Here is a 14,675-nt window from a genome sequence, read left to right as displayed (position 1 = left end):
TGAATATTAAATGAATACAGATGCCACCTCAATGGATATTAACTAATGAACACTTGCTAAGTATCTATGTGCTAGCCATTGTATAGTACGCAAACAAAATTATTCAGTTTCACTTTAAATGCATAGCAATGTTTGATAATATCATAATTGTTAGGCACTAATAACAAATATAAGAATAGTTGTTACTGACCACTTCTTTTCTATCCCAAAGTTGTATGAAATCAAGTCTATCATTCTCTTCCCCACAGTACCCACTGTATTTCATGTAATTCTTTGTACTTCAAAAGATACTTGCCAGCTGGGTGCAGTGGCACATGTCTGTAATCCCAGTGGCTTGGAAGGCTGAGGCAGGAGGATCACAAGTTCAAAGCCAGCCTCAGCAAATTAGCAAGGCCCTAAGCAATTATTAGTGAGACCCTGTCTCGAAATTTAAAAAAAAAAAAATTTTTTTTTTAAAGGGCTGGGATGTGGCTAATGTTTAAGTGTCCTTGGATTCAATCCCTGATAGCAAAAAATATGTATGTAAAGAATTACATTAAAAATTTTAAAAAGATACTTGCCATGTAAGTACAGACTCACGATAAGGAATAAAAACCCTCTTTCCATTTGCTTGTTCAGAGAGTGCAGATATAACCTTTCCCAAAGTTAGCAAGGATTTGTTAATGCTCACACCTTCCTGTATATAAGGTAAAAAAAAAAAATTTTTTTTTTTTTAACTTCTCAGCAACAAATTTATTTCACAAAATATATTTTCCCCTTGGAGCTCAATACTAAGTAAATAGTTTCTGATATTTAAACTCCAACTTTCGTATGACTTAAAATTTATTAATTTTCTTTGTAAAGTAATCACAATCAAAAAGCATGTATCTCTAAACCATCACAAGGTAGTCCATAAAGTACAGGTAAAGAGACCTTTTGGTTACGCACATTCAATTTGTACTCTCCTAAAAATAATGCCCTCAGGAATAAATTTCATCAAAATGAGAAGAGCAAGGTGGGCAGTTGTGTGTGTGAGTAGTCCTAGCTACTCAGTAGGCTGAGGCAGAAGGACCACAAGTTCAAGAGTTTAAGGCCAGCATGGACAACACAGCAAGACATCATCACAAAACAAAACAAAACAAAAAACCACAAAACATGAGATCATCATTCACCTTCAGTCGATCTCCACTGGTGTGGGCTACAGAGCAGCGCTCACTGCCGGCAAGATCTATCAAGTTTATGCGGCTAGTTATTCTGTGGTCATGTTCTTCCCCTTCCACAAATTCTGTCTATGGCGAAATGATATTAAAATAATTTAAGTTCTTCTATGACTTGCTATCAGTAGAAGTTTTTAAAGGGAAAGTTATTCAAGATTATAAATCACTAATTTATGTTAAAAGCTATCCTTTTTTTTTAACCATCCATTTTTTAATCTGCAATAATTTAAAAGTCTGCAGAAAAGAATATATTGAGCAGTAGATGGATTATGCCAAAGTAAGAAAAATGACTTTAAAGGGATTAAAATCCATCACTATTCAGTTATAGTAAGCAAACAACTACAAAGAAAAAGACTTAATACAAAAAGATGTATTATAATAAAAACAATTTAAAATCAATACAAATGCCTAACAGTAAAGAAAAACCTAAGGAATTGCAGTAACCAATGGGATATTTTCATACAGCTTTTAAAAATTGTCAGGGCTGGAGTTATGGCTCAGTGGTAGAGCACTTGCCTGGCACGCATGAAGCGCTGGGTTTGATCTTTAGCACCACATAAAAATAAATAAATAAAATAAAGGCAGCGTGTCCATCTATAACTAAAAAAAATTTTTAAAAATTTCTTTAAAAATTGCCTCTGCAAAAATTTTAATGCCATAAAGTTATTAGAGATTTTGTGAATTTAGTTTGTGTGATTGTAAAATAACTGAAAGATTATAAATAAAAATGTTACAAGGGTTTGAGTAGTGGAATCAATGGCTGCATTTAAAAAAATCTTTTATTCTGACATTTTTACAAATACTCTATAATTACCATATATTACTGATAACATAGTATTATATTAATATGATCATATCATTGAAATAAACAATTATTGGTTTTAAAAACAATGAGAAATAATATCCTTCTATATATACCAAAAGTCAAAGTTATTATATTTATTCTTAAAAGTTACTTATCTTTATGTAGCTATATGACTTTACTTTCACCTTTTGATTTACAGGAGAAAAGTAAAAATAACAAAAGAAATACATTTACTCTCTCACCTATGAAAATAATCAACAATGACACACACAAAAAAATACCTTGGTCTGGGTCATCACCAGGGTAAAAACTGAATGAGAACGGGAGCTTTTATCATTCATGCCAGTGGCAGCGGTTGCTCTTTGTTTATTTCCTAATTCTAGCCAACTCTAATAAGAAAGAAGGAAGTTCAGATGGTCAGATTATAATTTATTGGGGAAAAAAATTAAGGAACAACAAAGTTAAGAAAGCACATTTGTTTCTTATATACTTTTGTAGCACCCATTTAAAATTTATAAAATGAAATTACATATATGCGTTAATAATTTGTTAATAAAATTCAATTAATGTATTTCTCTTTTAATCATTTTATTCCCATTGCCTATTTTTTTCTGTACAGAAACTCAAATCAGGAAATAATAAACTTTTTAAATTAATACTTAGCAAACAAAATCAGGGTAACCTTGTATTTATGTAAATAGCAATAAAGAAGCAATATTTTCATAAATATTTAAAATTATTCTATCTAAAAAAAGAACATAAAATATAATCAATCTTACCTGGATATCAGAGTAAGAACTGACAACATTCCTATTTTTTAAGAAGTAGAAAACAAAAGAAATTTTACTGATTGTTCACATAAAAATAGTCTTTCAATTACAGAATTACTCTCTGAAGATCAACAATAGTCTAATTCACAACATTATACTGCTCCCAGAATCTTTCATTTTCCCTATTATTAAAGGGCAGAAAATAAAATAATCTTTTAATTTTACTAAAAAGTATGATTTTTCTAAACAAAGTACCTTAGTATCTTATCATTATAATATTCAAGTCTAAGTCATGACACAAAACTATATATTTTAACACATATGTATATGCATAGGGATATGTCTGTATGGAAATATATAGGTCCAAAAAGAATCTCAAACTTATTATATAGGGCTGAACTTACACTGAATCCACTTTTCTTTTATTTTAAGAAAAGCATTTGGAATGTTGAAAGATAAGTAAATAACCCTTGGCATATATAAAACACAAATCAGCACCTTCTTCCCTTTTCAGTTTAAAGTAATGGTATAAAAAGCAGGTTGAGCTAGGCATAATGGCACGTGCCAGAAATTCCAGCCACCTAGGAAGCAGAGATAGGAGGACTGCAAGTTCAAAGTCAGCCTCAGCAACTTATCAAGGCCCTAAGCAACTTAGTGAGACCCTGTCTCTAAATAAAATACAAAAAAAAGGACTGGGGATGTAGCTCAGTTTTTAAGCACCCAGGGTTCAAACCTTAGTACCCAAAAAATAAAAAAGGAGACTGAGAGGAAGATTTTATCTTAATTTTATCTTAATAAGGAAAGAAGAGGGTAAAGGGAGAGAAATCTATTTATTTCACACTCAATTTAATCAATACTCTATGCCAGGCACTTTATAGGTGCTGTGAAAGATACAAACAAATATAAAAATTAAAAAACTAACACTCTATATGGAAAGAGGGAAAATTTAGTTGGACCACATTAAGGGTAGAAGGCTAAACCATTATCCAAGGTTCAGAGATGGGGAGGCTAGTGAGAACAACAGTAAGGATCCAGGAGAGCAACAGTCACTCTATCTGTTCCTCCTCCCAGCAATTTTGGAGCCCAACACTTACATCGACAGTGCTTCAACATATGGTCCGGAAACAGGATGCTCCCTTACTCTCAGCTAGTAGAAGCAAATATTAGCATCTTTAAGAGTATGACAAATATTTCACATAAAATATGATTATAAATCTTTTTTTAATACTTTGAGTTCAAGGTAGAGATTTTCTTTATCCAGAACTAACTACAAAGATTCTCAAAAAACAAATCTGTCAGGCACTAAAACTGCTTTAATACCAAAACTAATTATAGTTATACAATATGCAACAATATCCTCTACATCAAATGTCTTACTAGTTTTTTATTCTTAAATCCTATAATAACAATTATTTATGCTTTCCTTTAAAACAAACACTAAATTTCAGACATTTAAATTTTTCTTCATTTTCATATTTACATTTTAAACTTTGTGACCAAAAAATTTAAAATGCAAGGAAGTTATAGAAGAAAACAGCATTTTTGTTTAAGTTTCTTAATGTTGCCAATAGTAAACTACATAACCTGAGCAAGGAAACTAACAAGATTTTTATTTCTAGTCAGGAACAGTGGCACATGCATATAATTCCAGCTAATCTGGAGGTTGAGGCAGAAGGATGTGGAAGGCGGACTTCACGTTTGAGGCCAGCATAGGCAATTGAGAAGACCCTGCCTAAAAAAAAAAAATTTACTAGGGATACAGCTCAGTGATAGAGCACCCCGTGGTTCAACCCTAGTACTCAAAAAAAAAAAAAAAAAAAATTCATTTATTGTGCTGTAAGCTTCTCTGCAAAATTAAAAATTTTTGAAATTCTAATAACAGGGCAGAGCTATAGGTCAGTGGTAAAGCGCTTGCCTGGCATGTTTGAGGCACTGGGTTCAATCCTTAGCATCACATAAAAATAAAATAAAAGTATGCTGTTCATCTACAACTACTACAACTACAAAAAGATTTTTAAAAATTCTAATAGCAATGATTCAAAAAGTTTAAATAATTATTTCACAGATTATCTATAAAATATAAATTTGCTAAATAACCCAATGAAATACATACTCCACTATAAAAATATAATTTTTAAAAACTTGGAGCTGGGACTATATGTAGCTCAGTGGCAGAGTGTTTGCCTAGTACGTGCTTGCCTAGCACGTGTAAGGCACTGGTTGGATCCTTAACGCCACATAAAAATAAACAAATAAAATAAAGCGTGCCATCCATCTATGACTACAAAAAAATTTTTTTTTCTAATTATATTGCTTTTGGATTTACAGACTATTAGAAATTTTGTGTTTTACTCATACCAACTAAATGTTAGAATACCTTTTAATTTTTACACAACTTGATTAACATAAAAAGTGGCTAAATCTTAAATTTAATTTCTACCAGTGATAATATTCAGCTTATTTTCTAAATAACAACATAGTTACACTGTAGTCCCAGGCATTTACTATCACAGAAAATCATTTTAGTAAAACTTTAAGCCACATTATCCAAATAATTCACATAATTGTATGCATTTGTAAAAATCAGAAATTTTAAAATAACAATAATAAATTGTTTTAATCTTACTGGTTGCTTCCTCTGCCCATTTTCACCTTTACAAACCAGAAGGTCATGAATTTTTTCATTGTATACTTCAAAGAAGCTCATTTCAAGGTGATAGCTGATCTAGTAGAAACAGAAACACAGCAATCAATTATTTTTAAATTCTTTGCATGTCTTGCAAATCAGTTGTACAGTCATTCCATGTAAAATTTAAACCTCCCAGTTCTGCAAAATCATTCCAAAAACCGCTGCCTTCACTTCATTTATCTCTCCCTGATTTATACTACCTTCAAATTGTTCTCCCTCCAAAATCTGAACAGTCAGCAGAAGACCCTCTGTTCCACAAGCCCATGGCTTCCTCACTCTTCTATTCCATCTAAACTTGGCCTCGAATCACATTCCATCTTAAAGCCTTCAGACAATTGTGTTTCAATTTATCCTAATTCCTCTTTTATTCTCCTTTTAATTTCTGGGGGTAGAGGAAAAAGAAGGTAACGAAGGTGCAATGTATCCAACAGGAAGAAAGAACTCATCAAATATTTAATTGTTTTTCCTCTCGTATCAGTCCTACTTACTAAGATCTCAGTGTTTGCTCCCTTGTTATCCCCTACTGTCACTACCTAGTTCAGCTCCTTGTTTTGTCTTATCCAGATCAAGTCCCACAGTTGGTCTTTCTCCATCCAATCCTACTTCCCTTCAATCCATTCTCCCATTTCAGCCAGAGCTATCTTTCTTTAAAATGAGTAAATATGCTTATATTATTTCCCTGCTTAAAAAACTTCCATAGCCTTCTAGATTTCCAGAAGCTTGGTTTGTTAAATACTTCTTCAGCCAAGTTCTGCCTGCCTCCCTAGTTTCCTCTCATCACCCTCCACCTCAAATTCCATGCTTAAAACAAAGTAAACAATTTATAGATTTCTTTCAAATCTGTGCACAGCTACTCCCTCTGATTGAAATGTCCTTACCCTCTTTTTTCTCAACCTTATAATTGCTAAACTGCCATGTCCTTCAAAAACAAACTAAGTTGCCCTATCTTCTAAAAAACAAAACAAACAAACAAACAAACAAACAAAAACCCTTGTCTCCCCCAACCTTACATGTTCTCAAATTCCTATGCCTGCTTGCTCTGGTTTGAATGTGTTCCCCAAAAACCCATACATTGTAATGTTTATGTTATTTAGAGGTGGTGGTGAGGCCTTTGGAAGATAATTAGGGTTAGATGAGGTCTTGAGGACTTAGGGTAGGTCTTTGCAAAATAGAATTAATGGCTCTATAAGAAGAGACCTGAATTAGCACACTCCTGTCTCTCATCAGGTGACACCCTGTGCCATGTTATGAGGCAACAGGTAGGTCCACATCTGATGCTTGATATTGAACTCCCCAGTTTCCAGTACTGTAAGAAATTTTTTTTTCTTTACAAATTACCATCTTTTGTATTTTGTTACAGCAACAGAGAAAGGAGTAAGACAATGTCATCATAGTGTTTACTCAAATTCACTAGCATTCAATTGATTGTACCTGGATGTTTACTGACCCAGTTTTCCTATTATAGTCCCTTGACTACAGGGGCTAGGTCTTCTAACTCAATATCCCCAAATATAGCACAATACTTTCTCAATTTCCCTTATAAAAGTATAAATTACAAATTACAAATTCCCAGGCTATACTCTAGACTAACTAGAATCTTCAGAAAAGATTTTTAGGATCACGTGTGCATCACATGCATGCACACATACCACTGACCCTGCCACATCCCTTATAATTCCCATGATCAAGCACATTTGAGAAAAACTGGTCTAAGAGATCGCCTAGCAACAGGAGCTTCTCAGTAAACACTTGCTGAACATAAGAATGAGTAAGTGAAAGGAGAAGCCAGCATGGAACTGCTCAGCTACAGTAGAGCTGAAAAAGCACGGCTTATAAAGTTGGATGTGGGTTCCAACTCCAGCTTCACTACTCTCAGCTTCACATTGTCCAAGAGTCTGCCTGCTGTCCTTATTTAAGTGTGTGCACCTGCTTGACTACAGAGACAAATGTAAGAGATATAAGTATCACACTGTGAGCCACTACGCATACACAAAAGGAATTAAGCAAAGAAAGAGAAGACAAAAGAGAAAACACCTCCATTAATGTCTACCTATAAGAATTGCTTCTGAATTTAGAATCGCATCCCACCCTTTCTACACCTGTGTTCCAGGGAAGAGTGTATTAAGCATTTCCTTAGAGGCTGTGACACTGATTTGAATTTGAACATACCTCTTGGGTTTGTTTTTTGGCTACTTGAGCAAAAAGGTCTTCACAAAATCTTGGAATTATTCCTGGTTCGTCACTAAATCCCATCATCCTGAAAAATACATTATAAGGGAGAAATAACACTAATTAGTTTGAGGATTTTTAAAAATTCTTTTTGGGGAAAGGAAGCTGCAAACAAACTAATTAAAGTTCATAGTATCTAAGAATCAGGGCTCCAAAGCCAAATTTACCTTAATCTAAATCTTTATTTTACTAATTATTAGATGTGACCTTGGACAAAATACTTAACCTCACAAAACCTCAAATTCCTCTTCTGTAAAATAGGAATAACAGGGTATCTAATTCAAAGGTTTGTGAGAATACAAAAGGTATAAGAACAGTGCCTGGAATTTAGTAAGAACTCAATGCTAATTGCTCTTAAAATTCTGAATATTTCTTTCTAGGACATGTATTATTTTATTTGTTTATATGCAGTACTGAGAATCAAACCCAGTGCCTCACACATGCTAGGCAAGCACTGTACCACTGAGCCACAATCCTAACCCTACCTTTGTTTTAATATTTTTTTTAACTGACACAGTAATTACACATATTTATGTGGTACAGTGGTATGTTTCAACACATGTATATAATGTGTAATGGTCAGATCAGGATAACTGGGACATTCATCTCTTCAGACATTATTTCTCCATTCAAAATCTTCTATAATAGTTATTTTGAAATATACAATTAATTGTTGTCAATCTTGGTTATTCTATCATGCTACGTCTTATCTTTAATTGACTTAAAAATATTTCATTGGAATTTTTTAAAAATAAAACCAGGTACTTGTATAAGACATAAATAAAAGGGAAAGCTATCTATTACTCGATATATAAAAGTGTCCAAAAATTTCTAGCCATATTTTTGCCCAATGACAATGGCTCATACAGGTTAATACAGGATGGATATAAGTTCCTAAGATCTGCCCAACACTAGACAGAGACTAAGATTCCCTACCATTAATTCTCATAATATAAAATAACCTCTCTGGGCTTCAGCTTATACAAGAAATATAAATTGTAGTAAAAAAGCCAGTAATATTTAAAAGGTAAATCATCTCCTGCATATACTAAAGCCCAGAAGTAAGTAACTCACCAAAGTTTGAAAAACTGGTACATAATAATGGATGAGACCAGAGACCAGATCTGTGTGGTTTCAAAACTATATTCTGGTATTTTTCTCTAGAAATGGGATTGAACCCAAGGGCTTTTTACTCCTGAGCTACATCCCCAGTCCTTTGGGGTTTTGTTTTGGCTTTTTTTTTTTTTTTTTGAGACAAGGTCTCATAAGTTGCCCAGGCTGGCCTTAAACTTGTGATCCTCCTGCCTCAGCTTCCTAAGTTGTTGAGATTACAGGCATGCACCACAATGCCCAGCAAAAACTATATTCTATTGTTACTTCTCACAAAAGAAAATTTAAACATTTCTAAATAAATACATGTGCAATACAACTTACGTGTATGATTTTCCAGAGCCAGTCTGACCATAAGCAAAGAGACAGGTATTGTATCCTTCAAAGGCTCTTTCTAGGAGTGGTGCTGCCAGTGTCTCATAGACTGTCTTCTGGTTGGCATAACGAGGATGACATTCATCAAAAGACCAGAATGAAACATCATAAATAAAAGTATAAACTTGTTTCATGTCCAGATGTTCCACAGATATTTCTTCCCCATTCATGAAGACCACTTGGGATGCTTTTTCAATCTTCTCTCTTTAAAAAGAAAAAAAAAGAAAAAGAAAAAAGACAAGTTACTGTAATTATTATGAGTACTATTCCCACAAAATATAACAAGACACTAAAAACTAGTTAAATTTAACATTGCTCCAAGGTAAGGTAATTCTTTAGTTTTATGTAAAAAACTAGGAAACCCAGTTCAAATGGGTTTCAGATTTCTTTTCTAGAAAACCTAACTGGCTTTTACAACATCTTTCCTCTTTTTCTCTTGAACTCTACATTATAACCTATCTACATATTTTAGTTGAAATCTGGAAACATCTTTATTATAAAGAGGTTTTGAGGTACAAACATATATAAAGCTGGCATAAAATACATTTCAAGAAGTTTAAATCATAAGTCTCTTGGCAACTAGTTGTTGTCACTGTTGATCCAAAGGTCTCTCCTTCCACTAGATTTTTTTCTGTTAAATCACAAATCTTCATGTCTATCCTTCTTCCATCTCAGACCTAAATGCAATTCTTTCACTTCTCTAGATCTACAAAAAACGGTATCACTCCTTGTCTGGCCCTAGATGTTAGCCCCTTCAATAGTCTCCTACCCATTTCCCTTAGAATCTGCTTTAATTTAAATCAAATTTATTCTGAAACCATCTGCCTCATCAATTTGACAAGTGCCCTACCTCTGCTTTTAGGGCTTGTCTGAGTCTAGAATCAGGCACTTGGACTCTTATTTGGTTCTCTTTAGTGTGGTCATCTACTAGTTCTATTCTTCCTGTTGTCTCTTTTCCTTTCATGGCTCTTAAGGCTTTTTCTGTTAGGTTTCCTCACTTTCTTAAAACAACTCACCCTATTCTCTCCCTTTATCACTAACCCATTTTTACTGAAAAGGCCGTTAGCACAATAAAGTTCTTTATAAAATAAGCTGCCTTTACCTATGACATTTTAGGTCCAAACTGGAGGCTACTTCCTCAAAGCAGCAGTCACCACATCCACTTCCAACTTGCTTAGATACACAGCATCAAGTTAAAAACTACTGAACCTGAAGTTTTTACTGTACTTCCTTGAAAGATCTTAAAGATTCCACATTCACATTTTATCATATTCATTGTTTATTGTTTAATTTTTTTTTTTTTTAAGGTGTAGATGGACACAACACAATGCCTTTATGTTGAGGATCGAACCCAGGTCCCACCCATGCTAGGCGAGCACTCTACCACTGAGCCACAATCCCAGCCCGATATTCACTGTTTTTAACACTATCTTTAATCTATGACTATCCACCCACAGTCACCTTTGAAGAATAATTTTTTTGCCATCAAAATAAATTACTGTATTTATCACCACATATATCAATCACGGATGATGATGCTGTTGATCACCACTCTAAAAAGCATTCTGGAAAGACCTCTTTGGGAAATGAATGACCTGTTATCACTCTTTATAGGGGAAAGGTGGAAGTTTCAGTCATGGAATTGAAAGCATACTGCATTACAAAATTAAGTCATTCATTCAGACTTCTTAAAAGCAATATATCTAGAGAAACTTCCATATACAGAATACAATTACAATTTTTATAGTCAATCATAAAAAATAACACACTACAACTGAACCTAGAAGTTTTCTCTAAAACTTAAATAACTCTGTCAAGGACTGGGGTTGTGACTCAGTGGTAAAGTGCTTGCATAGCACATGTGAGGCACTGGGTTTGATTCTCAGCACCACATAAAAATAAATAAATAAAATAAAGGTACTGTGTCCATTTACAACTAAAAAAAAAAAAAAGAGGGGCTGGGTATATAGCTCAGTTGATAGAATACTTGCCTGGAATGCACAAAGCCCTAGGTTCAATCCACGGCACCACAGGAAAAAAAAAAAAAAAAGAAAAGAAAAACTCTGCCAAGCCAGGCACAGTGGCATACTGCTGTAATCCCAGTGGCTGGGGATGAAGAGACTGGAAGATTCCAAGTTCAAAGCCAGCCTCAGCAATAGCAAGGTGCTAAGCAATTCAGTGAGACCCTGTCACTAAATAAAATACAAAATAGGGCCAGAGATGTGGCTCAGTGTTTGAGTACCCCTAAATTCAATCCCTGATACCCTTCCCCCCCAAAAAAAAATCTTCCAACAATTTTGAAAACGCAAGACTTTCTAAAAGCAGAGAGGAATTAAAGACACTTTACATGGTGCTGGCTTGGCCTTAGATTTAGAATGCATAACATACCTTTTGCTGAAAGGCCTCACACGTACTGCGACTGTCACTTGACTATTCTCCACTTTCAAAGCATCTATTTCTGTAGTGGTGTTCGCAACTATAGTTTCTTCTTCAGGAGGGAGTGTATTTTCTTGTGACCTTTCCCTTTTATTTCCAAAAAGAGATATTTTGGGACTTGGCTTAACTTGCAGGTTCTGCACCCTATTTTTCAGTACTGATGTAGCTGGGCTCTTAAACTGAGGTGTGCTGTGCTTTGGTGTCAATTTGTGTTCTGTTATACATTTCACAGGGGTTCTTTTTTCAAGGCTTCCAAATTTATTTGAATCTTTTGCTGCATCCTTCCCCATATTTCTATGATATAAGTTCCCTGTTCCTGACACTTTGATATCAGACTTGTTCTGAACAGTTTTCACTGCCAAGTATCCTGATCTAACAATTTCAGTTGAACCCTGGGAGCCAGTGGGTGCTCTATTCCTTGAGTGATTAAGTGTAACATTTTCATTTGCCACACTAGGGACAGAAAATGTTTCTTTATGTTTCCTATCAACCATAGCTTCAATGTCTTTTGGGTCTTCAGCTAAATGTGCAGAGGATGCAACAAAACAGTTTTTGTCACTATTTATAATCTTCACATTTGTCCTAATTTCCAGTGAAGCATATCTTTTTTCTGTTTCATCTCCCACATTCTGTGTTGTTTTCCCTTTTTCCACAGAATCTGCTTTAACACGTCGCTGTAATGTAAGATTTTCTGTTTTTTCAGTTGTGTCTCCCAACTCACAGCCAAGTAAAGATGACTCTTTGTTCCTTGTGGCTCTTCTCTGAAGTGTCAATCTACCCACAGGATTAGGGGTAAGAGGCATATCTCCTGTTTTTTTACAGGCAGAAATAACATAAGTTCTATTTATGTCTCTGATTTGACCTGCAGATCTCAACGATGGATCATCATTTTCACATTCTGACATATCTAATTTCAAATGCAGATTAAGTTGGCTACCATCGGTGAGTGCATTTGGTGATGACCTCTTGGAGGAAGAAGGAACTCCAAGGACTTCACTATTATTTCTATTATGAGCAGTGTGTACTGACATTTTGGAAGCAAGTTATTTTAAAAAGAAAATTATTAAGAATCTAAGCTCTTCTTTGTATGCTCATTTGACTTCCAGCCATTTTCTATGTATCGTTTTCAAAAAAATATCTGCTAAAAAAAAAAAAGATTTAAGTTGCATAAACAACAAACAAGCTTTAAAAATAGAGGGATTCTGCAATTTTCAAAGTAAATTCCCAGAGGTAAACATTAGAATAAATCACAGCTTCCAGCTGACCTATTGCTTTCAAGTCACTTCTGATAAATGTGTCCTCAAAGAGCTTTCAGTCATTATTGACAAATTTTTACTGAGTGTTCCATTATATGCCAGGGTCTCTGGCAGATACTGTAAACTTCAAAGACAAGACCCTCATTCTCACCTTCTCAGGATAGAAGGAATACACAGATAGCCCTTACATCAAGTCAAATGGGTCAAATGTCTTGAGACACATCAGAATAGATTTTTTTTTTTAAGTACCCACAGCATTCTTTTTTAAAAGTGGGACAAAGTACTAAAGGAAATCCTAGCACATAAATCAGTTTGGAGCAAAGCATCTTTATATATACCTATTGGATATATGCTAAATACAGTAATGCCTAAGAGGAAATTGACTGATATCACAAGGCAGATAATTGCCAAATAAGTAACCAGACATAAGTACTAAAACATAATTGCTTATGTTGAAAAACAACTATGCAAGATGAGATGCAGGTCACCTGCCCTTTATCAGACAACAAACTACACAGGTGTGCATGTAAATATATGCCAACACTATCTATCATGCATTAAAATAAAGAAAAAAGTAGTTACAGCTAAGCTACCTGGCTTCTAGTCAACTCTGCATCAAACTCCTTAGATGGATATAAAAACAAGTCTTTAAATTTGCATGTCTGATTCTAACTTGTAAAATGACCCTGGCTGAAACCATTCGCAGATGATTACTATTAAGGAATAAAATAATAGAAGTTCGCTTTTAAGTGAGTATTTTTATGTTTTACATAAAAAACAACAGGTCATCGCTACCAAAAAATCATCATCATCATCATCATCATCGCCAGGTTATAAGCATCTTCCGTCAAGTTTTCAAACTTTTCAAAATATAGACTCTTACTATTATGAAATAAATTAGAAGGCAAGAATAGGTTCTGGAAACCCCACTGCATTTGCTATTTACCCAATCAATACTATTTTTGTTTGAGGAGTTTCGCAACCACATTTTAAAGAGGACTAGAAAGAACATTTTAAGAAAATAAGTCACAATCCAAACCAAAACATCCCGGTGATTCTTGGGTTGTTTCTCGCCTAGTCGCTGTGGCAATGTACCTCTTAGAGCCGACCGACTCTCTACCGGTGAGGGCCAGGCGGAGCAGCCCTAAGTCCAGCTCCCGGTCGCGGCAGAGGCCCTGCGACGAGCCCTTCCTTCCGGGACCCCTCTTTCCGCCAACCCAGAGTTCTGATGACAGAACAGCCCCCCACACACACACCCCGGCCTAAGCACACCGGCCCGCGTCGCAGAGGCCGTCAGGAGGGGAAGCACCTGTTCGTCTTCCCCAACACGTACGTCGCCCCTCTGCAATGCCCGCAACCTCGGGGACCCGGCCCAAGTGGTCCCCAAACAACTCACTTCCAACAGCGCCGGCTCCCGCGGTGGCCGCAATTTGAATGGGCGCCGCGCCGTCTGATTGGCTGCTGGACATCGCGTCGTGCGCCGCGCCTTCACTTCCTCCCGCCCCCCGGAAGCTCCGGCGCCTGGGTTCGGGCCTCTGAGTCTAAAAGGACCCACCCCGCCCTCATCTCCCGGGCAACGGCGTCACGCCTACCCGGACCCCAGCTGGAGCCGCAGTAAATCCCAACAGAAGCTGGGCAGGGATCTAGGCTGCTACCGGCGCCCAGCTAAAATGAGTTTTAAAGGAAAAACGTGACAAATGACACTCGTGTCGTTCTTTAATATAAATCAAAGCGTAGTCTGTCCTGTTTACATCGAAGAGACTTCACATTGTAAATGACTGTATACCCCTAGTTTTATCTTAATAATTA

The 14,675-nt window shown here is 35.5% G+C and overlaps 1 protein-coding gene across 1 annotated transcript in view; it reads right to left on the bottom strand.

Annotated features, from left to right (window-relative positions):
- Kif14 (kinesin family member 14) overlaps nt 1-12,641 on the bottom strand; it is a 63,009-nt gene extending 50,368 nt beyond the window's left edge. Inside the window, exons 1-9 of the mRNA XM_026397197.2 lie at nt 11,563-12,641; nt 9,124-9,378; nt 7,630-7,717; nt 5,398-5,496; nt 3,866-3,918; nt 2,781-2,811; nt 2,283-2,390; nt 1,152-1,268; nt 561-676 (exon numbers count right to left, since the gene is read on the bottom strand). Of these exons, the coding sequence (XP_026252982.2) occupies nt 561-676; nt 1,152-1,268; nt 2,283-2,390; nt 2,781-2,811; nt 3,866-3,918; nt 5,398-5,496; nt 7,630-7,717; nt 9,124-9,378; nt 11,563-12,641 (1,946 nt within the window). The remainder of the gene's footprint in view (nt 1-560; nt 677-1,151; nt 1,269-2,282; nt 2,391-2,780; nt 2,812-3,865; nt 3,919-5,397; nt 5,497-7,629; nt 7,718-9,123; nt 9,379-11,562) is intronic.
- Nucleotides 12,642-14,675: the final 2,034 nt, after the last annotated feature.

The sequence above is a fragment of the Urocitellus parryii genome, chromosome 9 (genome assembly GCF_045843805.1).
Source record: "Urocitellus parryii isolate mUroPar1 chromosome 9, mUroPar1.hap1, whole genome shotgun sequence".
NCBI lineage: Eukaryota > Metazoa > Chordata > Mammalia > Rodentia > Sciuridae > Urocitellus > Urocitellus parryii.
Note: the sequence above shows the minus strand (reverse complement) of the source record. Positions and strands in the feature narration are given on the sequence as shown.